The 26,242-nt window shown below is 46.2% G+C and overlaps 2 protein-coding genes across 5 annotated transcripts in view; one reads left to right on the forward strand and one right to left on the reverse strand.

Moving 5' to 3' along the window:
- Positions 1-4,698: 4,698 nt before the first annotated feature.
- Positions 4,699-15,262, reverse strand: LOC147008737 (uncharacterized). 4 transcript variants are annotated; one of them, XR_015053276.1, is made up of 3 exons: positions 7,722-11,447; positions 6,222-6,250; positions 4,699-5,876 (listed from the first exon to the last, which is right to left on the reverse strand). XR_015053276.1 is itself a non-coding variant. In XM_085864038.1 (3 exons), the coding sequence occupies exons 1-3, from the start codon at positions 7,644-7,646 to the stop codon at positions 5,389-5,391; spliced, it is 558 nt and encodes a 185-aa protein (XP_085720164.1). In that variant the 5' UTR covers positions 7,647-8,052; the 3' UTR covers positions 4,699-5,388. The 4 variants fall into 4 exon arrangements, 1 of the variants encoding a protein (XP_085720164.1); XM_085864038.1 differs by having other exon boundaries at positions 7,606-8,052; XR_015053275.1 differs by lacking the exon at positions 7,722-11,447 and adding an exon at positions 15,113-15,262 and having other exon boundaries at positions 4,699-6,250.
- Positions 15,263-15,447: 185 nt separating this feature from the next.
- The window catches only part of RRP9 (ribosomal RNA processing 9, U3 small nucleolar RNA binding protein), a 53,563-nt gene continuing 42,768 nt past the window's right edge, over positions 15,448-26,242 (forward strand). Inside the window, 1 exon segment of the mRNA XM_085864037.1 lies at positions 15,448-15,636. Coding sequence (XP_085720163.1) covers positions 15,568-15,636 — 69 coding nt within the window. The 5' untranslated portion in view covers positions 15,448-15,567.

The raw sequence follows: 26,242 nt of genomic DNA on the forward strand, positions 1-26,242 counted from the left end.
ACATATCCCGCATTTTAAAACGTTTTAAAATCCACCACACGTTCCGTGGATATAGCAACTCGAAAGGAGGGGAGAGGAAAAAAAATCAACGCAAAGTAACGTGAACCAAATGCATCAGTACAATACACCGCCCAAAAAAAACATCGTCGATTACGTCGAAACCGTGGAGCGAATCCACAAACAAAACACAATGTTGTTATAAACACGTAAAGCAATTACGGCACTTAATCTTAGCTGGTGAAATCCGTAGGTAGTCGGTAGTGAGGATCCCCCATGACAATAAGAGGAACGGTGCCACCAAATACACCGCCACAACACAATTTCGATTGGCAATAAATATTTTTATACAAATTATTTTCAGGAAGGATTAAAATTAAAAAAAATACACAATTCTGGATCCGGATCTTCACCGAAATCGAATCAATTCTTCCTCATCACACACCCAAAGTGTCCACCGAGTTTCGTCATAACCCGTGACAATTTTTTTTGACATACTGTGCTTTACACTTTACAGTGCCTTCAGCGAGTATTCACACCCTGTGGTATTGAAGAGTTATATGAATATTAATGAATGCATGAGGAACCGGAAATGACGAGGCGGAACCGGAAATGACGTCAGAGAGCTGTGGGGAAAGGACAGCAGGAGACGTCATTGAAAACGGTTGAGTTGAAGAACCCACATGTGGGCCTGACTTTGCGACACAACACCCCCCCCCCCTTGGCTTTTTCACATTTTGATGTGTTCCGGGCTGAATTTATTAAATGGATTAAATTTAAATAATTCGTCACCGATCGACGCAAAATTCCACACAATGACAAAATGAAAGCATGTTTTGAGAAATGTTTACAAATTAATAAAAAAAATTAAAAGCCGAAATGTCTTGCGTCAATAAGTATTCAACCCCTTTGTGATGACACTCCGAATTGAGCTCGGGTGTTGTATCCCGACGGAAAGACCACACGGACACACTACACGGGACAAGAGGTAACACGACTGTGTATTACAGCCAACCTGGCGGAACCTCAACCCCTGGCGGCCAGGTCACATGACCTGTGATCCGGTGGAGTGTCATGTGACTATGCAAACACAACACTCAGGTGCATCCCTTTTCCTTTAATCACCCTTGAGATGTCTCCACAACTTCATTGGAATTCCCCTGTTGATTCAATTGATGGGACGTGATTGAGAAAGAAACACACCTTTCTATATGAGGTCCCACAGTTGACAGTGCATGGAAGGATCGAAACTCCACCATGAAATCCAAGGGACTGTCCGTAGAACTGGAAGGAAGCATTGATCTTGGAAAAGGGTATAAAACAAGCTCAAATGAGCTAAGATCCTGGTCCTCTTAATGATGACGTCATAAAAACGAATATGACATCATTGTGATGTATCAGGTTTGCGATAAATTATCTGTGCTAATGCCCGGCTTGATTCCCGCAAACAAAATTCAAACAGCTTGCCGAGTTTCGGAGATAATGGTATAGGCGATTTCCATTAGCGGCGATATTATGTCAACTTTTTTTCTCATAAGAATTTCCAAAATCGGAGATGGTTACTGCCTGCGCGTGGGCTTTCTGCATATACATGGCAAGTTTCACGAAGATCCGATGAAAACTCTGGGTTGTGAAACAAAAAATGTCAAAAAGTAGGAATGACGTCATTAAAATTGATATGACGTCATAGTGATGTATCATGTGTGCGGTAATTCATCTCTGTTAATGCCCTGTTCGATTCCCGCAAACAGAATTCAAAAAGCTTACCTCGTTTCGGAGATTTTTTTTCGGCGATTTCCATTAGTGGAGATATTTAGACGTCATAACTTTTTTTTCTCGGAAGAATTTTCAAAATCGGAGATGGTTACTGTCTGCGGAGGGTATTTTTACATATATCCACCAAGTTTCAGGAAGTTTCGATGAAAACTGTAGGATGTGAAACAAAAAGTCCACAAGAAGAAGATGAAGAACAACAACGTGAGTAAGACTTAGAGATCCTCCACGAGGATCTAAAAATTTCTCGAGTGTTGTAAATTCCCAAGAGCACAGTGAGCTCCATCATTTGGAAATGGAAAGAATATGGAACTACCCAGACACTTCCTGGAGTTGGCTGTCTGACCAAACTGAACAACTGGGAAGAAGGACCTTGGTCAGGGAGGTGAGCAAGAACCCAATGACCACTCTGACAGAACTGCAGAGTTCCTTGGATGAGATGAGAGAACCTTCCGGAAAGACAGTCTCTGCAGCACTTCACAGATCTAGGCTTTATGGGAGAGTGACCAGACAGAAGCCACGCCTGATAAAAAGACACATTACAGCACACCTGGAGTTTGCAAAAAGCCACGTGAAAGACTGTGAGAGCACGAGGCAAAACATTCTGTGGGCTGGTGAGACGAAAATTGAACTCTTTGGCCTCAATGCAAAGTGCAACGTCGGGTGGGAACTGAGCACGACTCATCACCCATCTAACACTATCCCTAGCGTGAAGCTTGGTGGTGGCAGCATCATGCTATCGGGATGCTTTTCAGCAGCAGGGACTGGGAGACTTGTAAGGACGGAAGGAACAACGAATGGAGCCAAATACAGGCAAATCCTTGAGGAGAACCTGCTCCAGAGTGCAAAAGTCCTTAGACTGCGATGAGATTTACATTCCAACAGGACAATGACGCCAACAGGACAATGTCAACGCATTGGATAAAGAGTGGCAACAACAGTGCACCACCTTTCCCAAGCAAGCCAGAGCTATGACACCAGCTGTAAATCATGAAGGGCAACAGAAAAGCTCTACTCGGCGTGTGTGTGAGTACTGTGGCAAGAAGCACAATCCTGTGCCGCGCAGGTGTCCAGAATTTGGCAAAACGTGTACCAATTGTGTGGAGGCAAGAATCACGGGGCTGCAGTATGCAAGGGTGGAGGCATTAGTTGGGTACGTCTTCTGGATGTAGATGCCGAGCAAGGTACTGAAGAGTTTTGCGTCATAGATTCAATGCTCATTGGTAACCTGGATGATGTCATCACCCAGCCTACTGGCAGATGGCAACAACAGCTCACAGTAGGCCAGAGAATGGTGAATTTCAAGCGAGATACGGTTGCCTAGATAAACATAATTTCTCTTGCCACCGAGATGACAGCAATGCCTGAGCACAGCATAATGCCCACCAATGTCATTCTCACTGCTTTTGGTGAGGGTAGGTTCCAGCCATTGGGGACAACAGTAGTTCCCTGCAAACGTAAATGGCAAGAAAGGAGAATCAGATGCTGCGTGACTGAGAAAACCACTGTTCATGTAACAGGGCAAAACGCATTGTGAAAAGCTGGGCCTTATCAAGCGTATGGATTCACTACATGCTCCACTGCCCAATGAGAGGCTGCTCAAGCAATACACAGATGTGTACACAGGCACTGGTCAGTACTGGCGGGAGTATGGAATTGAGTTGAATTCAGATGTCACGCCAACTGCTCAGCCAGCCAGACGTGTTGTCTATGCCAAGTATGAGAAATGCAGTGTGGTGGCCAAGGTCGACAAGCCCTCTGACTGGGTTAGTAACCTTGTAGTCACCCCCCAAAAAAGAGATGGCCGCATGAGAATCTGCCAAGACACAAAACCGTTGAACTGTGCAATCAAACGAGAGAGATACACAATGCCTACACCAAGCGACGTGCAGATGAAGCTGAACAACAACAAGGTGTTCACAGTGATTGACATGGCAGATGGCTACTGGCATGTGAGGCTGACTGAGAAGTCCTCCTACCTGTGCACATTCAATACACCCTGGGGAAGGAGGAGATTCTGCCGCATGTCTGTCGACACACTCTCAGCCGGTGAACTCATGCACAAGAAGAACCAGGAAGCCTTCGGAGACATTCCTGATGTACAGGTCATTGCCGATGACATGATCATTGCCACTGAGACTGTGGCAGAGCATGACCAACTCCTGCGTAAGGTCATGCAGAAAGCTCGCCAACAACAGCTGAAATTCAATAGGACCAACGTACAGTTCCGAGTGCCCAAAATGCTGTACATTGGCAACATAATCACTCCGGAGGGACTGACTCCAGACAAATCCAAGGTCCAAGCGATTGCTGACATACCTACACCAGAAGACAGGCCAGGACTTCAGCACCTGTTGGGCATTGTCAAATATCTAGCACAGTATCTACCAAACGAGTCGGAGATAATGGCACTGCTCCATGCACTGCTCCAGAAAGATGCAGCCTGGAGCTGGGAAGCAGAGCACGCACAAAGTCTCCACAAGGTTAAAGAGGCACTGGCAACGGAACCTGTTCTGAGATACTGTGACATCTCCAAGCCGGTGACAGTCCAAGTAGATGCTAGCCAGAGTCGGCTTGGTTGTTGTCTACTCAAGGAGGGACGGCTGGTTCACGATGTATCAAGGTCCATGCTGGAAACTGAAATCTGAGATCAAAAAGGAAGTGTTGGCAACCTGCTATGCGTGCCACAAGTTCCACCAGAATATGTACGGGAAGCCCTTGAATGTGTAGACGGATCACCGTCCTCTAGAGGCAATTTCCAAGTAACCCCAGGGCAACGCGACTCCACGACTGCAGCGAATACTCCTGTGACTGCAGTGCAATGAGCTGGATGTGAGGTATGTCCCAGGGAAGTACATGTACAGTCGTGGACAAAAATATTGGCACCCTTGCATGTTTTTTCAAAACATAAGTTGAAATTGACAAAAGTTTTTTGGTCTCCACAATTCTTTATTTCACCGTTAATATTACAGAACCTTTGTTTTTGATTCAGAACTTAATATATCCTTTTAAATCAGAAAAGAAAAATAAATGGCATTGACAAAATTATTGACACCTTAGACTTAATATTTGGTATCACAGCTTTTCAATAAAATACCTACAGTTAAACACTTCCTATAGCCATGAATGAGCTTCCGACACCTCTCTACTGGTAGTTTGGTCCACTCTTCTTGTGCAAATTGCTCCAGTTCTCCCAGATTTGAAGGTTGCCTTCTCCCAACTGCTGTTTTCAGATCTCCCCACAGGTGTTCAATGGGATTTAGATCGAGAATCATTGCTGGCCACTTCAGAACAGTCTAGCATTTTGTCTTGAACCATTCCTGGGTGATTCTTGAAGTGTGTTTGGGGTCGTTGTCCTGTGACAAGACCCATGACCTTCGACAGAGACCCAGCTTTCTGACGCTGGGTTGAACATTGTGCTCCAAAATGCCTCCTTGTAATCTCCTGATTTCATGATGCCATGCACACATTAAAGGCACCCAGCGCCTGAGGCAGCACAGCAACACCAAAACACCACTGGACCTCCTCCATGTTTGACTACAGGGAAGGTGTTCTTTTCTTTGAAGGCTTAATTATGTTTTCTGTAAACATAGAGATGATGTGCTTTACCAAAAAGCTCTAATTTGGTCTCATCTGTCCACAGCAGTGGGGTCTCCTGGATCTCCTACCATAGAACCCCCTTTCATTGAGTTGGTGACGGATGGTGCGAGTTGAAACTGTTGTGCCTTGTGTCTGAAGGTCAGCTTCAATCTGCTTGGCAGTTGATCGAGGTGCTTTCTCCACCATTCGAACAATCCTTCGCTGCAATTTTCGATGAAGTTTTCTCTTGCGGCCACGTCCAGGGAGGTTGGCTACAGTGCCATGGGTCTTAAACTTCCTGATAACATTGTGTGCAGTGGACACAGGTACATCAAGGTCTCTAGAGATGGCCTTGTGGCCTTGAGATTGTCCATGTTTGACTACAATCTTGTGTCTGACCTCCTCAAAAAAAATCCCCTGGTTTTCTTCCTTTTGTCCCTGCTCATTGCACAGTGGCCCAAAACAGCAGAATGTCTCCTTTTCTCTATTCAAACTGGTTGAAGGAGTGATTTTTATATTGCCAGCACCTGCAACTCACCACAGGTGAGTACAATTCTGGGTAAAGGAGAATCACCTGCTTGAAATCTAATTATTTCTCACAACTTATAAAAGGTGCCAAAATATTGTCCGGGCCATTTTAGGATTTATGTGTGGAATAAGCTCAGATTTAGGAATTTTTTTCAGCTTTTTAACATTTGTTCCAACGCAAACCAAAGAAGCACATTTGTGGATTGCAAAATATTTTTTTAATTTCAACAATTTTCTGGAAGAAATGGTGCATTATTTGAAAAAAGAACAAGGGTGCCAATATTTTTGGCCATGACAGTGTGTGGTTGACACATTGGTTGACATGTGGTTGACAAAAAAGATACATTCCACTCTCTTGTCCTTCTGCATCCTCCTGAACACCAACAAGAAAGGAAAAGGTCATCAGTAATAATCAATACTCACACAAACTGTGCAGTTTCCATCATGCCCAAAGTGATTAATACTTCGACAAAAAGGCAGATTCAGTATTGTCGTCATTACCTTGAATACAAGGGCATCGCAAGCAGTGGTTGCAAGACCAATTTTGACTTGCATTGTAAAGTGTGCATACTCAATTTATTTAAAACTGAACCTGCTGGGTTTAAGTTAACAAGCCGTGTTGTAACTTCACTCTTAAAGTTGTTTGCAGACTGACTGGGCATTCAGTCGATACTGGTAGTCGGCTACTGAAACACAGAAACTGTTTGCTCAAAGATTGAACCTACAATGTGGTGTGATCAGTTTGTGTCGAGTCTGAGTGTTTGCTTCATCAAAACCTTAAATCATCTTCAACTGAACCATGTCACCACGTTCATGCATCTATAGGTCTTGCACCCTCTGCCCTCTCCTGGCTCTGTCCCTGAAACGTTTCCGCAGGATTCACACGGTGTGCCGGTAACCCTCTTCTTGTTCAATTCCCCAAATCCAGGTTCACTGCCCACCTCCACTCATTTGTTGCTCTCTTCTCTCACCTGTGGAACCAACTCCCCCAATCTGTTCAGTCCCATTCTTCCCTCGAAGTCTAAGGCTTCAAGACAGCTGTTCGTCCCCCATCCATAGTCATGACCTATTCGACCCCCAAATGACCCCATTCCCAAACACTCCCCTTTTCCAGGTCATTCTGTCCCTTTGGCTTGGTTAGTTGTGGGTTGGTTTGTTCATTTTCTGTTTCATCCTTTCCCCTTCTTCTTCTGTGTTTCGTTCAGTTTGTTCACCCCCCCCCCCCCGCCTGGTGTCCTCGCCTCTCTTTATCTCACTCTCAACTTCCACTCTGTTGTTGGTGTTTCCCCATTTCCATGAGCCTCGACCATTGTATACAACTACACCCAATGTTCCAAGCCGTTCCTCATAGCTCAGTTCCCCCAACTTCTGAACAACTTAACGACGCTGTCAACACAACAGCCGAGCTTTTCTCCAATGAAACCTCAGATGTATACCTGTCATACCTGTACCCCGTCAAGGTGTTTTCATAGTTTGGATGAGATATAATGCCAAGATGCACACTGTTTTCTGTGGCCTGAACCCGAGCCGTCACATGACGGAGCAGTCAGTAGAGCTATTGATATCTTTTTGAAAGTCTCTCATCAATTCGATACCACCAGGTTTATCACCTGCAGGTACAGGTAACCAACCAACTGTCAACTGCCTTGGACTCTGGAGAGGTTATTTATTTAAATATGGGAACGCACTCGTCCCAAAACTCTCCCATGTGAATCTGCACTGATTTACCTCGAACCAAGGAGCACATTGAGCAGTCCCCAATGAACCATCCGTGCAAGCACCGGAGCATCGATTCCGTATGAACCGAGTTTGTGTCATTTTAAACATCAACCAAAATATTGTACCTTGTTTTTCCAAGACGGTGTTCCGTGCAATCGTATTTACTCAAACTAAAGCCGAAGCAGACACAAACCAGCTCGGTATTTTGCCGTTACCCTTTAACCCCTGTAACCACAACAACGCCAGTACTTCCGGATCAGGGTTTTTTTTTTTGACATATCCCGCATATTAAAACGTTTTAAAATCCACCACACGTTCCGTGGATATAGCAACTCGAATGGAGGGGAGAGGAAAAAAAATCAACGCAAAGTAACGTGAACCAAATGCATCAGTACAATACACCGCCCAAAAAAAACATCGTCGATTACGTCGAAACCGTGGAGCGAATCCACAAACAAAACACAATGTTGTTATAAACACGTAAAGCAATTACGGCACTTAATCTTAGCTGGTGAAATCCGTAGGTAGTCGGTAGTGAGGATCCCCCATGACAATAAGAGGAACGGTGCCACCAAATACACCGCCACAACACAATTTCGATTGGCAATAAATATTTTTACACAAATTATTTTCAGGAAGGATTAAAATTAAAAAAAAATACACAATTCTGGATCCGGATCTTCACTGAAATCGAATCAATTCTTCCTCATCACACACCCAAAGTGTCCACCGAGTTTCGTCATAACCCGTGACAATTTTTTTTGACATACTGTGCTTTACACTTTACAGTGCCTTCAGCGAGTATTCACACCCTGTGGTATTGAAGAGTTATATGAATATTAATGAATGCATGAGGAACCGGAAATGACGAGGCGGAACCGGAAATGACGTCAGAGAGCTGTGGGGAAAGGACAGCAGGAGACGTCATTGAAAACGGTTGAGTTGAAGAACCCACATGTGGGCCTGACTTTGCGACACAACACCCCCCCCCCCTTGGCTTTTTCACATTTTGATGTGTTCCGGGCTGAATTTATTAAATGGATTAAATTTAAATAATTCGTCACCGATCGACGCAAAATTCCACACAATGACAAAATGAAAGCATGTTTTGAGAAATGTTTACAAATTAATAAAAAAAATTAAAAGCCGAAATGTCTTGCGTCAATAAGTATTCAACCCCTTTGTGATGACACTCCGAATTGAGCTCGGGTGTTGTATCCCGACGGAAAGACCACACGGACACACTACACGGGACAAGAGGTAACACGACTGTGTATTACAGCCAACCTGGCGGAACCTCAACCCCTGGCGGCCAGGTCACATGACCTGTGATCCGGTGGAGTGTCATGTGACTATGCAAACACAACACTCAGGTGCATCCCTTTTCCTTTAATCACCCTTGAGATGTCTCCACAACTTCATTGGAATTCCCCTGTTGATTCAATTGATGGGACGTGATTGAGAAAGAAACACACCTTTCTATATGAGGTCCCACAGTTGACAGTGCATGGAAGGATCGAAACTCCACCATGAAATCCAAGGGACTGTCCGTAGAACTGGAAGGAAGCATTGATCTTGGAAAAGGGTATAAAACAAGCTCAAATGAGCTAAGATCCTGGTCCTCTTAATGATGACGTCATAAAAACGAATATGACATCATTGTGATGTATCAGGTTTGCGATAAATTATCTGTGCTAATGCCCGGCTTGATTCCCGCAAACAAAATTCAAACAGCTTGCCGAGTTTCGGAGATAATGGTATAGGCGATTTCCATTAGCGGCGATATTATGCCAACTTTTTTTCTCGGAAGAATTTCCAAAATCGGAGATGGTTGCTGCCTGCGCGTGGGCTTTCTGCATATACATGGCAAGTTTCACGAAGATCCGATGAAAACTCTGGGTTGTGAAACAAAAAATGTCTAAAAATAGGAATGACGTCATTAAAATTGATATGACGTCATAGTGGTGTATCATGTGTGCGGTAATTCATCTCTGCTAATGCCCTGTTCGATTCCCGCAAACAGAATTCAAAAAGCTTACCTCGTTTCGGAGATTTTTTTTCGGCGATTTCCATTAGTGGAGATATTTAGACGTCATAACTTTTTTTTCTCGGAAGAATTTTCAAAATCGGAGATGGTTACTGTCTGCGGAGGGTATTTTTACATATATCCACCAAGTTTCAGGAAGTTTCGATGAAAACTGTAGGATGTGAAACAAAAAAGTCCACAAGAAGAAGATGAAGAACAACAACGTGAGTAAGACTTAGAGATCCTCCACGAGGATCTAAAAATTTCTCGAGTGTTGTAAATTCCCAAGAGCACAGTGAGCTCCATCATTTGGAAATGGAAAGAATATGGAACTACCCAGACACTTCCTGGAGTTGGCTGTCTGACCACACTGAACAACTGGGAAGAAGGACCTTGGTCAGGGAGGTGAGCAAGAACCCAATGACCACTCTGACAGAACTGCAGAGTTCCTTGGATGAGATGAGAGAACCTTCCGGAAGGACAACAGTCTCTGCAGCACTTCACAGATCTAGGCTTTATGGGAGAGTGACCAGACAGAAGCCACGCCTGATAAAAAGACACATTACAGCACACCTGGAGTTTGCAAAAAGCCACGTGAAAGACTGTGAGAGCACGAGGCAAAACATTCTGTGGGCTGGTGAGACGAAAATTGAACTCTTTGGCCTCAATGCAAAGTGCAACGTCGGGTGGGAACTGAGCACGACTCATCACCCATCTAACACTATCCCTAGCGTGAAGCTTGGTGGTGGCAGCATCATGCTATCGGGATGCTTTTCAGCAGCAGGGACTGGGAGACTTGTAAGGACGGAAGGAACAACGAATGGAGCCAAATACAGGCAAATCCTTGAGGAGAACCTGCTCCAGAGTGCAAAAGTCCTTAGACTGCGATGAGATTTACATTCCAACAGGACAATGACGCCAACAGGACAATGTCAACGCATTGGATAAAGAGTGGCAACAACAGTGCACCACCTTTCCCAAGCAAGCCAGAGCTATGACACCAGCTGTAAATCATGAAGGGCAACAGAAAAGCTCTACTCGGCGTGTGTGTGAGTACTGTGGCAAGAAGCACAATCCTGTGCCGCGCAGGTGTCCAGAATTTGGCAAAACGTGTACCAATTGTGTGGAGGCAAGAATCACGGGGCTGCAGTATGCAAGGGTGGAGGCATTAGTTGGGTACGTCTTCTGGATGTAGATGCCGAGCAAGGTACTGAAGAGTTTTGCGTCATAGATTCAATGCTCATTGGTAACCTGGATGATGTCATCACCCAGCCTACTGGCAGATGGCAACAACAGCTCACAGTAGGCCAGAGAATGGTGAATTTCAAGCGAGATACGGTTGCCTAGATAAACATAATTTCTCTTGCCACCGAGATGACAGCAATGCCTGAGCACAGCATAATGCCCACCAATGTCATTCTCACTGCTTTTGGTGAGGGTAGGTTCCAGCCATTGGGGACAACAGTAGTTCCCTGCAAACGTAAATGGCAAGAAAGGAGAATCAGATGCTGCGTGACTGAGAAAACCACTGTTCATGTAACAGGGCAAAACGCATTGTGAAAAGCTGGGCCTTATCAAGCGTATGGATTCACTACATGCTCCACTGCCCAATGAGAGGCTGCTCAAGCAATACACAGATGTGTACACAGGCACTGGTCAGTACTGGCGGGAGTATGGAATTGAGTTGAATTCAGATGTCACGCCAACTGCTCAGCCAGCCAGACGTGTTGTCTATGCCAAGTATGAGAAATGCAGTGTGGTGGCCAAGGTCGACAAGCCCTCTGACTGGGTTAGTAACCTTGTAGTCACCCCCCAAAAAAGAGATGGCCGCATGAGAATCTGCCAAGACACAAAACCGTTGAACTGTGCAATCAAACGAGAGATACACAATGCCTACACCAAGCGACGTGCAGATGAAGCTGAACAACAACAAGGTGTTCACAGTGATTGACATGGCAGATGGCTACTGGCATGTGAGGCTGACTGAGAAGTCCTCCTACCTGTGCACATTCAATACACCCTGGGGAAGGAGGAGATTCTGCCGCATGTCTGTCGACACACTCTCAGCCGGTGAACTCATGCACAAGAAGAACCAGGAAGCCTTCGGCGACATTCCTGATGTACAGGTCATTGCCGATGACATGATCATTGCCACTGAGACTGTGGCAGAGCATGACCAACTCCTGCGTAAGGTCATGCAGAAAGCTCGCCAACAACAGCTGAAATTCAATAGGACCAACGTACAGTTCCGAGTGCCCAAAATGCTGTACATTGGCAACATAATCACTCCGGAGGGACTGACTCCAGACAAATCCAAGGTCCAAGCGATTGCTGACATACCTACACCAGAAGACAGGCCAGGACTTCAGCACCTGTTGGGCATTGTCAAATATCTAGCACAGTATCTACCAAACGAGTCGGAGATAATGGCACTGCTCCATGCACTGCTCCAGAAAGATGCAGCCTGGAGCTGGGAAGCAGAGCACGCACAAAGTCTCCACAAGGTTAAAGAGGCACTGGCAACGGAACCTGTTCTGAGATACTGTGACATCTCCAAGCCGGTGACAGTCCAAGTAGATGCTAGCCAGAGTCGGCTTGGTTGTTGTCTACTCAAGGAGGGACGGCTGGTTCACGATGTATCAAGGTCCATGCTGGACACTGAAATCTGAGATCAAAAAGGAAGTGTTGGCAACCTGCTATGCGTGCCACAAGTTCCACCAGAATATGTACGGGAAGCCCTTGAATGTGTAGACGGATCACCGTCCTCTAGAGGCAATTTCCAAGTAACCCCAGGGCAACGCGACTCCACGACTGCAGCGAATACTCCTGTGACTGCAGTGCAATGAGCTGGATGTGAGGTATGTCCCAGGGAAGTACATGTACAGTCGTGGACAAAAATATTGGCACCCTTGCATGTTTTTTCAAAACATAAGTTGAAATTGACAAAAGTTTTTTGGTCTCCACAATTCTTTATTTCACCGTTAATATTACAGAACCTTTGTTTTTGATTCAGAACTTAATATATCCTTTGAAATCAGAAAAGAAAAATAAATGGCATTGACAAAATTATTGACACCTTAGACTTAATATTTGGTATCACAGCTTTTCAATAAAATACCTACAGTTAAACACTTCCTATAGCCATGAATGAGCTTCCGACACCTCTCTACTGGTAGTTTGGTCCACTCTTCTTGTGCAAATTGCTCCAGTTCTCCCAGATTTGAAGGTTGCCTTCTCCCAACTGCTGTTTTCAGATCTCCCCACAGGTGTTCAATGGGATTTAGATCGAGAATCATTGCTGGCCACTTCAGAACAGTCTAGCATTTTGTCTTGAACCATTCCTGGGTGATTCTTGAAGTGTGTTTGGGGTCGTTGTCCTGTGACAAGACCCATGACCTTCGACGGAGACCCAGCTTTCTGACGCTGGGTTGAACATTGTGCTCCAAAATGCCTCCTTGTAATCTCCTGATTTCATGATGCCATGCACACATTAAAGGCACCCAGCGCCTGAGGCAGCACAGCAACACCAAAACACCACTGGACCTCCTCCATGTTTGACTACAGGGAAGGTGTTCTTTTCTTTGAAGGCTTAATTATGTTTTCTGTAAACATAGAGATGATGTGCTTTACCAAAAAGCTCTAATTTGGTCTCATCTGTCCACAGCAGTGGGGTCTCCTGGATCTCCTACCATAGAACCCCCTTTCATTGAGTTGGTGACGGATGGTGCGAGTTGAAACTGTTGTGCCTTGTGTCTGAAGGTCAGCTTCAATCTGCTTGGCAGTTGATCGAGGTGCTTTCTCCACCATTCGAACAATCCTTCGCTGCAATTTTCGATGAAGTTTTCTCTTGCGGCCACGTCCAGGGAGGTTGGCTACAGTGCCATGGGTCTTAAACTTCCTGATAACATTGTGTGCAGTGGACACAGGTACATCAAGGTCTCTAGAGATGGCCTTGTGGCCTTGAGATTGTCCATGTTTGACTACAATCTTGTGTCTGACCTCCTCAAAAAAAATCCCCTGGTTTTCTTCCTTTTGTCCCTGCTCATTGCACAGTGGCCCAAAACAGCAGAATGTCTCCTTTTCTCTATTCAAACTGGTTGAAGGAGTGATTTTTATATTGCCAGCACCTGCAACTCACCACAGGTGAGTACAATTCTGGGTAAAGGAGAATCACCTGCTTGAAATCTAATTATTTCTCACAACTTATAAAAGGTGCCAAAATATTGTCCGGGCCATTTTAGGATTTATGTGTGGAATAAGCTCAGATTTAGGAATTTTTTTCAGCTTTTTAACATTTGTTCCAACGCAAACCAAAGAAGCACATTTGTGGATTGCAAAAGATTTTTTAATTTCAACAATTTTCTGGAAGAAATGGTGCATTATTTGAAAAAAGAACAAGGGTGCCAATATTTTTGGCCATGACAGTGTGTGGTTGACACATTGAGTCATGCATACTTACCATCCAGATGGAGGAGGACATAGGTCTGGTTCACTGTCTGATGCGAGACATGCCGGTGAGTGCCATGAGGCAATCGCAGGTGCGACCTGCAGCGGTGAGGACCCTGACATCCACATGGTGAAGCAGGCAGTCATGGTGGGATGGTCCAACAGGAAGCACAATGCTTCGAGCGTCCTTCAAGACTCCTGGCCGGTCAAAGTTGAAGTACACCGAACTTACGGACTGCTCTGTGTCAGGGACCGCTCACTCAGGAATACGATTGTGGTTCTGCGACATGAGAGTCACGTGCGAGCTGATCAAATGAAAGCCAGGGCCACAGGCGCTCTGTTTAGGCCCAACATGGCCGCACACATTGAATAACAGGAGCTGACTGCGCAGTTTGCCTCAGCCATTGGAATTCACATCTCATACCTGAGCTGGCATGGCAAAAGGTGGGAGCAGACATCCTCACATATCAAGTCAAAGACTATCTCCTGGTGGTTGATGACTATAGCAAGTACCTGGAGGTGGTGGAGATCAAGGACAAGGACAAGGCTGTCACCATTATCATCACCAAGATGAAAGAGGGTTTGAGGAAAACACTGAGAGGAGGAGAGAGGAGGAGAGAGGAGGGGAGAGGAGGGGAGAGGAGAGAGGAGGAGAGAGGAGGGGGGAGGAGAGGAGAGAGGAGGAGGGGAGGGGAGAGGAGAAAGGAGGAGAGAGGAGGGGGGAGGAGAGGAGAGAGGAGGAGAGGAGGGGAGAGGAGGAGAGAGGAGAGAGAGGAGGGGAGAGGAGGAGAGGGGAGAGGAGAGAGGAGGAGAGAGGAGGGGGAGGAGAGGAGATAGGAGGAGAGGAGGGGAGAGGAGAGAGAGGAGGGGAGAGGAGGAGAGAGGAGGGGGAGGAGAGGAGAGAGGAGGAGAGGAGGGGAGAGTAGAGAGAGGAGGGGAGAGGAGGAGAGGGGAGAGAGAGGGGAGAGAGGAGGGGAGAGGAGGAGAGAGAGGAGGGGAGAGGAGGGGGAGGCAGTGAGAGGAGGGTTCACGTCTGGAACTCACATTCCCCATCACGTACATGGAATCACTGGTCCCAGGTGTTAAAGTATAATTCACTTTCTGGTTCTCAAATCTTTCAGCACCTTTCACTCAGTGAGCGCTTTATCATTTGCTGTGCATTTCCGAGTTTGAACCCACGTGTGATCAACGAAGTACGGAATTAAAGTTGAACGTTTTAATAGTTAAACATTTTTAACTATATTTTTTTACAATGATTTGACACCACAATATGGAAGAAACGAAGTGAACGAAAAGCTTTGATAATAATATTTAATTTAACGCGATATGAATGGTCACGTGATATGCGCGAGAGGGGTTTAAGATCGCGATTGTGGAAGCATTTTGATCTCGCGCGGACGCCGTAGGTCCGGAGGGTAAAGGTCAAGCGGACACGTGCGTCTGCTCGCTCCCCGTACCTGGGGGTTTTGAGTTTTCCAACCTGTGAGTGATCATTGATCATGTCCTTCTTCATAAAAGGGAAGAAAAAGGATCGAGGTGGAAGCGCATCCCGGGGGATAAAGAGAAAGGTGCTTGTTCGTCGGGATGTACTCGAGTTCACTACATGTGTGGTGGATCCAGTGTGGTGCGGGTACTTTGTTAGGTACAGTGTAACTCACTAAGATTTAAAAAAAACTACGTGTGGTACAGCGTGATAGCGTGTGGTAGATTGTCATACAGTGTGATAGCGTGTGGTAGAGTGTCATACAATGTGATAGCGTGTGGTAGAGTGTCATACAGTGTGGTGGAGTGTCATACAGTGTGGTGGAGTGTCATACAGTGTGGTGGAGTGTCATACAGTGTGGTGGAGTGTCATACAGTGTGGTGGAGTGTCATACAGTGTGGTGGAGTGTCATACAGTGTGGTGGAGTGTCATACAGTGTGGTGGAGTGTCATACAGTGTGGTGGAGTGTCATACAGTGTGGTGGAGTGTCATACAGTGTGGTGGAGTGTCATACAGTGTGGTGGAGTGTCATACAGTGTGGTGGAGTGTCATACAGTGTGGTGGAGTGTCATACAGTGTGGTGGAGTGTCATACAGTGTGGTGGAGTGTCATAGAGTGTGATAGCGTGTGGTGGAGTGTCATACAGTGTGATAGCGTGTGGTAGAGTGTCATACAATGTGATAGCGTGTGGTGGAGTGTCATACAGTGTGGTGGAGTGTCATACAGTGTGGTGGAGTGTCATACAGTGTGGTGGAGTGTCATACAGTGTGGTGGAGTGTCAAACAGTGTGGTGGAGTGTCATACAGTGTGGTGGAGTGTCATACAGTGTGGTGGAGTGTCATACAGTGTGGTGGAGTGTCATACAGTGTGGTGGAGTGTCATACAGTGTGGTGGAGTGTCATACAGTGTGGTGGAGTGTCATACAGTGTGGTGGAGTGTCATACAGTGTGGTGGAGTGTCATACAGTGTGGTGGAGTGTCATACAGTGTGGTAGAGTGTCATACAGTGTGATAGCGTGTGGTAGAGCGTCATACAGTGTGATAGCGTGTGGTAGAGCGTCATACAGTGTCATAGCGTGTGGTAGAGCGTCATACAGTCATACAGTGTGATAGTGTGTGGTAGAGTGTCATACAGTGTGGTAGCGTGTCATACAGTGTGGTAGAGTGTCATACAATGTGATAGCGTGTGGTGGAGTGTCATACAGTGTGGTGGAGTGTCATACAATGTGATAGCGTGTGGTGGAGTGTCATACAGTGTGGTGGAGTGTCATACAATGTGATAGCGTGTGGTGGAGTGTCATACAGTGTGGTGGAGTGTCATACAATGTGATAGCGTGTGGTGGAGTGTCATACAATGTGATAGCGTGTGGTGGAGTGTCATACAGTGTGGTGGAGTGTCATACAGTGTGGTGGAGTGTCATACAGTGTGGTGGAGTGTCATACAGTGTGGTTGCGTGTCATACAGTGTGGTGGAGTGTGGTAGCGTGTCATACAGTGTGGTGGAGTGTGGTAGCGTGTCATAGTGTGGTAGCGTGTGGTAGAGTGTCATACAATGTGATAGCGTGTGGTGGAGTGTCATACAGTGTGGTGGAGTGTCATACAGTGTGGTGGAGTGTCATACAGTGTGGTGGAGTGTCATACAGTGTGGTGGAGTGTCATACAGTGTGGTGGAGTGTCATACAGTGTGGTGGAGTGTCATACAGTGTGGTGGAGTGTCATACAGTGTGGTAGCGTGTGGTAGAGCGTCATACAGTGTGATAGCGTGTGGTAGAGCGTCATACAGTGTGGTAGAGCGTCATACAGTGTGGTAGAGTGTCATACAGTGTGGTAGCGTGTGGTAGCGTGTCATACAGTGTGGTAGCGTGTCATACAATGTGATAGCGTGTGGTAGAGTGTCATACAATGTGATAGCGTGTGGTAGAGTGTCATACAGTGTGGTGGAGTGTCATACAGTGTTATAGCGTGTGGTAGAGTGTCATACAGTGTGATAGCGTGTGGTAGAGTGTCATACAGTGTGATAGCGTGTGGTAGAGTGTCATACAGTGTGGTAGAGTGTCATACAATGTGATAGCGTGTGGTGGAGTGTCATACAGTGTGGTGGAGTGTCATACAATGTGATAGCGTGTGGTGGAGTGTCATACAGTGTGGTGGAGTGTCATACAATGTGATAGCGTGTGGTGGAGTGTCATACAGTGTGGTGGAGTGTCATAGTGTGATAGCGTGTGGTAGAGTGTCATACAGTGTGGTAGTGTCATACAGTGTGGTAGAGTGTCATACAGTGTGATAGCGTGTGGTAAAGTGTCATACAGTGTGATAGCGTGTGGTAGAGTGTCATACAGTGTGGTAGAGTGTCATACAATGTGATAGCGTGTGGTGGAGTGTCATACAATGTGATAGCGTGTGGTGGAGTGTCATACAGTGTGGTGGAGTGTCATACAGTGTGGTAGTGTCACACAATGTGATAGCGTGTGGTAGAGTGTTATACAGTGTGATAGCATGTGGTAGAGTGTCATACAGTGTGGTAGAGTGTCATACAATGTGACAGCGTGTGGTGGAGTGTCGTACAGTGTGGTGGAGTGTCATACAATGTGATAGCGTTTGGTGGAGTGTCATACAGTGTGGTGGAGTGTCATACAGTGTGATAGCGTGTGGTAGAGTGTCATACAGTGTGATAGCGTGTGGTAGAGTGTCATACAGTGTGATAGCGTGTGGTAGAGTGTCATACAGTGTGATAGCGTGTGGTAGAGTGTCATACAGTGTGATAGCGTGTGGTAGAGTGTCATACAGTGTTATAGCGTGTGGTAGAGTCATACAGTGTGATAGCGTGTGGTAGAGTGTCATACAGTGTGATAGCGTGTGGTAGAGTGTCATACAGTGTGGTAGTGTCATACAATGTGATAGCGTGTGGTGGAGTGTCATACAGTGTGGTGGAGTGTCATACAATGTGATAGCGTGTGGTGGAGTGTCATACAGTGTGGTGGAGTGTCATACAATGTGATAGCGTGTGGTGGAGTGTCATACAGTGTGGTAGAGTGTCATACAGTGTGGTAGAGTGTCATACAGTGTGATAGCGTGTCATACAGTGTGATAGCGTGTGGTAGAGTGTCATACAGTGTGGTAGAGTGTCATACAATGTGATAGCGTGTGGTGGAGTGTCATACAGTGTGGTGGAGTGTCATACAGTGTGGTAGTGTCATACAATGTGATAGCGTGTGGTAGAGTGTCATACAGTGTGATAGCGTGTGGTAGAGTGTCACACAGTGTGGTAGAGCGTCACACAGTGTGATAGCATGTGGTAGAGTGTCATACAGTGTGGTAGAGTGTCATACAGTGTGGTAGAGTGTCATACAGTGTGGTAGCGTGTGGTAGAGTGTCATACAGTGTGGTAGAGTGTCATACAGTGTGGTAGAGTGTCATACAGTGTGGTAGAGTGTCATACAATGTGATAGCGTGTGGTAGAGTGTCATACAATGTGATAGCGTGTGGTAGAGTGTCATACAGTGTGGTGGAGTGTCATAGTGTCATAGAGTGTGATAGCGTGTGGTAGAGTGTCATACAGTGTGATAGAGTGTCATACAATGTGATAGCGTGTGGTGGAGTGTCATACAGTGTGGTGGAGTGTCATACAATGTGATAGCGTGTGGTGGAGTGTCATACAGTGTGGTGGAGTGTCATACAGTGTGGTAGTGTCATACAATGTGATAGCGTGTGGTAGAGTGTCATACAGTGTGATAGCGTGTGGTAGAGTGTCACACAGTGTGGTAGAGCGTCACACAGTGTGATAGCATGTGGTAGAGTGTCATACAGTGTGGTAGAGTGTCATACAGTGTGGTAGAGTGTCATACAGTGTGGTAGCGTGTGGTAGAGTGTCATACAGTGTGGTAGAGTGTCATACAGTGTGGTAGAGTGTCATACAGTGTGGTAGAGTGTCATACAATGTGATAGCGTGTGGTAGAGTGTCATACAATGTGATAGCGTGTGGTAGAGTGTCATACAGTGTGGTGGAGTGTCATAGTGTCATAGAGTGTGGTAGCGTGTGGTAGAGTGTCATACAGTGTGATAGCGTGTGGTAGAGTGTCATACAGTGTGATAGAGTGTCATACAATGTGATAGCGTGTGGTGGAGTGTCATACAGTGTGGTGGAGTGTCATACAATGTGATAGCGTGTGGTGGAGTGTCATACAGTGTGGTGGAGTGTCATACAATGTGATAGCGTGTGGTGGAGTGTCATACAGTGTGGTGGAGTGTCATACAGTGTGATAGCGTGTGGTAGAGTGTCATACAGTGTGGTAGTGTCATACAGTGTGGTAGAGTGTCATACAGTGTGATAGCGTGTGGTAAAGTGTCATACAGTGTGATAGCGTGTGGTAGAGTGTCATACAGTGTGGTAGAGTGTCATACAATGTGATAGCGTGTGGTGGAGTGTCATACAATGTGATAGCGTGTGGTGGAGTGTCATACAGTGTGGTGGAGTGTCATACAGTCTGGTAGTGTCATACAATGTGATAGCGTGTGGTAGAGTGTCATACAGTGTGATAGCGTGTGGTAGAGTGTCATACAGTGTGGTAGAGTGTCATACAATGTGACAGCGTGTGGTGGAGTGTCATACAGTGTGGTGGAGTGTCATACAATGTGATAGTGTGTGGTGGAGTGTCATACAGTGTGGTGGAGTGTCATACAATGTGATAGCGTGTGGTGGAGTGTCATACAGTGTGGTGGAGTGTCATACAATGTGATAGCGTGTGGTGGAGTGTCATACAGTGTGGTAGTGTCATAGTGTGGTAGAGTGTCATACAGTGTGATAGCGTGTGGTAAAGTGTCATACAGTGTGATAGCGTGTGGTAGAGTGTCATACAGTGTGGTAGAGTGTCATACAATGTGATAGCGTGTGGTGGAGTGTCATACAATGTGATAGCGTGTGGTGGAGTGTCATACAGTGTGGTAGTGTCATACAATGTGATAGCGTGTGGTAGAGTGTCATACAGTGTGATAGCGTGTGGTAGAGTGTCATACAGTGTGGTAGAGTGTCATACAATGTGACAGCGTGTGGTGGAGTGTCATACAGTGTGGTGGAGTGTCATACAATGTGATAGCGTGTGGTGGAGTGTCATACAGTGTGGTGGAGTGTCATACAGTGTGATAGCGTGTGGTAGAGTGTCATACAGTGTGGTGTCATACAGTGTGGTAGAGTGTCATACAGTGTGATAGCGTGTGGTAAAGTGTCATTCAGTGTGATAGCGTGTGGTAGAGTGTCATACAGTGTGGTAGAGTGTCATACAATGTGATAGCGTGTGGTGGAGTGTCATACAATGTGATAGCGTGTGGTGGAGTGTCATACAGTGTGGTGGAGTGTCATACAGTGTGGTAGTGTCATACAATGTGATAGCGTGTGGTAGAGTGTCATACAGTGTGATAGCGTGTGGTAGAGTGTCATACAGTGTGGTAGAGTGTCATACAATGTGACAGCGTGTGGTGGAGTGTCATACAGTGTGGTGGAGTGTCATACAATGTGATAGCGTGTGGTGGAGTGTCATACAGTGTGGTGGAGTGTCATACAATGTGATAGCGTGTGGTAGAGTGTCATACAGTGTGGTAGTGTCATAGTGTGGTAGAGTGTCATACAGTGTGATAGCGTGTGGTAAAGTGTCATACAGTGTGATAGCGTGTGGTAGAGTGTCATACAGTCTGGTAGTGTCATACAATGTGATAGCGTGTGGTAGAGTGTCATACAGTGTGATAGCGTGTGGTAGAGTGTCATACAGTGTGGTAGAGTGTCATACAATGTGACAGCGTGTGGTGGAGTGTCATACAGTGTGGTGGAGTGTCATACAATGTGATAGTGTGTGGTGGAGTGTCATACAGTGTGGTGGAGTGTCATACAATGTGATAGCGTGTGGTGGAGTGTCATACAGTGTGGTGGAGTGTCATACAATGTGATAGCGTGTGGTGGAGTGTCATACAGTGTGGTGGAGTGTCATACAGTGTGATAGCGTGTGGTAGAGTGTCATACAGTGTGGTAGTGTCATAGTGTGGTAGAGTGTCATACAGTGTGATAGCGTGTGGTAAAGTGTCATACAGTGTGATAGCGTGTGGTAGAGTGTCATACAGTGTGGTAGAGTGTCATACAATGTGATAGCGTGTGGTGGAGTGTCATACAATGTGATAGCGTGTGGTGGAGTGTCATACAGTGTGGTAGTGTCATACAATGTGATAGCGTGTGGTAGAGTGTCATACAGTGTGATAGCGTGTGGTAGAGTGTCATACAGTGTGGTAGAGTGTCATACAATGTGACAGCGTGTGGTGGAGTGTCATACAGTGTGGTGGAGTGTCATACAATGTGATAGCGTGTGGTGGAGTGTCATACAGTGTGGTGGAGTGTCATACAATGTGATAGCGTGTGGTGGAGTGTCATACAGTGTGGTGGAGTGTCATACAATGTGATAGCGTGTGGTGGAGTGTCATACAGTGTGGTGGAGTGTCATACAGTGTGATAGCGTGTGGTAGAGTGTCATACAGTGTGGTGTCATACAGTGTGGTAGAGTGTCATACAGTGTGATAGCGTGTGGTAAAGTGTCATTCAGTGTGATAGCGTGTGGTAGAGTGTCATACAGTGTGGTAGAGTGTCATACAATGTGATAGCGTGTGGTGGAGTGTCATACAATGTGATAGCGTGTGGTGGAGTGTCATACAGTGTGGTGGAGTGTCATACAGTGTGGTAGTGTCATACAATGTGATAGCGTGTGGTAGAGTGTCATACAGTGTGATAGCGTGTGGTAGAGTGTCATACAGTGTGGTAGAGTGTCATACAATGTGACAGCGTGTGGTGGAGTGTCATACAGTGTGGTGGAGTGTCATACAATGTGATAGCGTGTGGTGGAGTGTCATACAGTGTGGTGGAGTGTCATACAGTGTGATAGCGTGTGGTAGAGTGTCATACAGTGTGGTAGTGTCATAGTGTGGTAGAGTGTCATACAGTGTGATAGCGTGTGGTAAAGTGTCATACAGTGTGATAGCATGTGGTAGAGTGTCATACAGTGTGGTAGAGTGTCATACAATGTGATAGCGTGTGGTGGAGTGTCATACAATGTGATAGCGTGTGGTGGAGTGTCATACAGTGTGGTAGTGTCATACAATGTGATAGCGTGTGGTAGAGTGTCATACAGTGTGATAGCGTGTGGTAGAGTGTCATACAGTGTGGTAGAGTGTCATACAATGTGACAGCGTGTGGTGGAGTGTCATACAGTGTGGTGGAGTGTCATACAATGTGATAGTGTGTGGTGGAGTGTCATACAGTGTGGTGGAGTGTCATACAATGTGATAGCGTGTGGTGGAGTGTCATACAGTGTGGTGGAGTGTCATACAATGTGATAGCGTGTGGTGGAGTGTCATACAGTGTGGTGGAGTGTCATACAGTGTGATAGCGTGTGGTGGAGTGTCATACAGTGTGGTGGAGTGTCATACAATGTGATAGCGTGTGGTGGAGTGTCATACAGTGTGGTGGAGTGTCATACAGTGTGATAGCGTGTGGTAGAGTGTCATACAGTGTGGTAGTGTCATAGTGTGGTAGAGTGTCATACAGTGTGATAGCGTGTGGTAAAGTGTCATACAGTGTGATAGCGTGTGGTAGAGTGTCATACAGTGTGGTAGAGTGTCATACAATGTGATAGCGTGTGGTGGAGTGTCATACAATGTGATAGCGTGTGGTGGAGTGTCATACAGTGTGGTAGTGTCATACAATGTGATAGCGTGTGGTAGAGTGTCATACAGTGTGATAGCGTGTGGTAGAGTGTCATACAGTGTGGTAGAGTGTCATACAATGTGACAGCGTGTGGTGGAGTGTCATACAGTGTGGTGGAGTGTCATACAATGTGATAGCGTGTGGTGGAGTGTCATACAGTGTGGTGGAGTGTCATACAATGTGATAGCGTGTGGTGGAGTGTCATACAGTGTGGTGGAGTGTCATACAATGTGATAGCGTGTGGTGGAGTGTCATACAGTGTGGTGGAGTGTCATACAGTGTGATAGCGTGTGGTAGAGTGTCATACAGTGTGGTGTCATACAGTGTGGTAGAGTGTCATACAGTGTGATAGCGTGTGGTAAAGTGTCATTCAGTGTGATAGCGTGTGGTAGAGTGTCATACAGTGTGGTAGAGTGTCATACAATGTGATAGCGTGTGGTGGAGTGTCATACAATGTGATAGCGTGTGGTGGAGTGTCATACAGTGTGGTGGAGTGTCATACAGTGTGGTAGTGTCATACAATGTGATAGCGTGTGGTAGAGTGTCATACAGTGTGATAGCGTGTGGTAGAGTGTCATACAGTGTGGTAGAGTGTCATACAATGTGACAGCGTGTGGTGGAGTGTCATACAGTGTGGTGGAGTGTCATACAATGTGATAGCGTGTGGTGGAGTGTCATACAGTGTGGTGGAGTGTCATACAGTGTGATAGCGTGTGGTAGAGTGTCATACAGTGTGGTAGTGTCATAGTGTGGTAGAGTGTCATACAGTGTGATAGCGTGTGGTAAAGTGTCATACAGTGTGATAGCGTGTGGTAGAGTGTCATACAGTGTGGTAGAGTGTCATACAATGTGATAGCGTGTGGTGGAGTGTCATACAATGTGATAGCGTGTGGTGGAGTGTCATACAGTGTGGTAGTGTCATACAATGTGATAGCGTGTGGTAGAGTGTCATACAATGTGACAGCGTGTGGTGGAGTGTCATACAGTGTGGTGGAGTGTCATACAATGTGATAGCGTGTGGTGGAGTGTCATACAGTGTGGTGGAGTGTCATACAATGTGATAGCGTGTGGTGGAGTGTCATACAGTGTGGTGGAGTGTCATACAATGTGATAGCGTGTGGTGGAGTGTCATACAGTGTGGTGGAGTGTCATACAGTGTGATAGCGTGTGGTAGAGTGTCATACAGTGTGGTGTCATACAGTGTGGTAGAGTGTCATACAGTGTGATAGCGTGTGGTAAAGTGTCATTCAGTGTGATAGCGTGTGGTAGAGTGTCATACAGTGTGGTAGAGTGTCATACAATGTGATAGCGTGTGGTGGAGTGTCATACAATGTGATAGCGTGTGGTGGAGTGTCATACAGTGTGGTGGAGTGTCATACAGTGTGGTAGTGTCATACAATGTGATAGCGTGTGGTAGAGTGTCATACAGTGTGATAGCGTGTGGTAGAGTGTCATACAGTGTGGTAGAGTGTCATACAATGTGACAGCGTGTGGTGGAGTGTCATACAGTGTGGTGGAGTGTCATACAATGTGATAGCGTGTGGTGGAGTGTCATACAGTGTGGTGGAGTGTCATACAATGTGATAGCGTGTGGTGGAGTGTCATACAGTGTGGTGGAGTGTCATACAGTGTGATAGCGTGTGCTAGAGTGTCATACAGTGTGGTAGAGTGTCATACAGTGTGGTAGAGTGTCATACAGTGTGATAGCGTGTGGTAGAGTGTCATACAGTGTGATAGCGTGTGGTAGAGTGTCATACAGTGTGGTAGAGTGTCATACAGTGTGGTAGAGTGTCATACAATGTGATAGCGTGTGGTGGAGTGTCATACAATGTGATAGCGTGTGGTGGAGTGTCATACAGTGTGGTGGAGTGTCATACAGTGTGGTAGTGTCATACAATGTGATAGCGTGTGGTAGAGTGTCACACTGTGTGGTAGAGCGTCACACAGTGTGATAGCGTGTGGTCGCGTGTCATACAGTGTGATAGTGTGTGGTAGAGTGTCATACAGTGTGGTAGTGTCATACAGTGTGGTAGTGTCATACAGTGTGGTAGCGTGTGGTGGTGTGTCATACAGTGTGGTGGTGTCATACAGTGTGGTGGTGTCATACAGTGTGGTGGAGTGTCATACAATGTGATAGCGTGTGGTAGAGTGTCATACAGTGTGATAGCGTGTGGTAGTGTGTCACACAGTGTGGTAGAGCGTCACACAGTGTGATAGCGTGTGGTCGCGTGTCATACAGTGTGATAGTGTGTGGTAGAGTGTCATACAGTGTGGTAGCGTGTGGTGGAGTGTCATACAGTGTGGTGGAGTGTCATACAATGTGATAGCGTGTGGTAGAGTGTCACACAGTGTGGTGGAGTGTCATACAATGTGATAGCGTGTGGTAGAGTGTCACACAGTGTGGTAGAGCGTCACACAGTGTGATAGCGTGTGGTCGCGTGTCATACAGTGTGATAGTGTGTGGTAGAGTGTCATACAGTGTGGTAGAGTGTCATACAGTGTGGTAGCGTGTGGTCGCGTGTCATACAGTGTGGTGGAGTGTCATACAGTGTGGTGGAGTGTCATACAGTGTGGTGGAGTGTCATACAATGTGATAGCGTGTGGTAGAGTGTCATACAGTGTGATAGCGTGTGGTAGTGTCACACAGTGTGGTAGAGCGTCACACAGTGTGATAGCGTGTGGTCGCGTGTCATACAGTGTGATAGTGTGTGGTAGAGTGTCATACAGTGTGGTAGCGTGTGGTGGAGTGTCATAGTGTGGTGGAGTGTCATACAATGTGATAGCGTGTGGTGGAGTGTCACACAGTGTGGTAGAGCGTCACACAGTGTGATAGCGTGTGGTCGCGTGTCATACAGTGTGATAGTGTGTGGTAGAGTGTCATACAGTGTGGTAGAGTGTCATACAGTGTGGTGGAGTGTCATACAATGTGATAGCGTGTGGTAGAGTGTCATACA

The sequence above is a fragment of the Eptatretus burgeri genome, chromosome 18, assembly GCF_056783735.1.
Source record: "Eptatretus burgeri isolate ZD-2024b chromosome 18, Ebu_testis_v1, whole genome shotgun sequence".
Taxonomy (NCBI): Eukaryota; Metazoa; Chordata; class Myxini; order Myxiniformes; family Myxinidae; genus Eptatretus; species Eptatretus burgeri.

Bases quoted from the DNA above. Each gene is read 5' to 3' on its own strand.
- LOC147008737 (XM_085864038.1), bottom strand. From the start codon at position 7,646: ATGGTTCATTGGGGACTGCTCAATGTGCTCCTTGGTTCGAG. The intron at 6,251-7,605 runs GTAAATCAGTGC...GTTGGTGTTCAG, and splicing joins AATGTGCTCCTTGGTTCGAG to GAGGATGCAGAAGGACAAGA. The intron at 5,877-6,221 runs GTATCTTTTTTG...GGTGAGTTGCAG, and splicing joins GAAGGACAAGAGAGTGGAAT to GTGCTGGCAATATAAAAATC.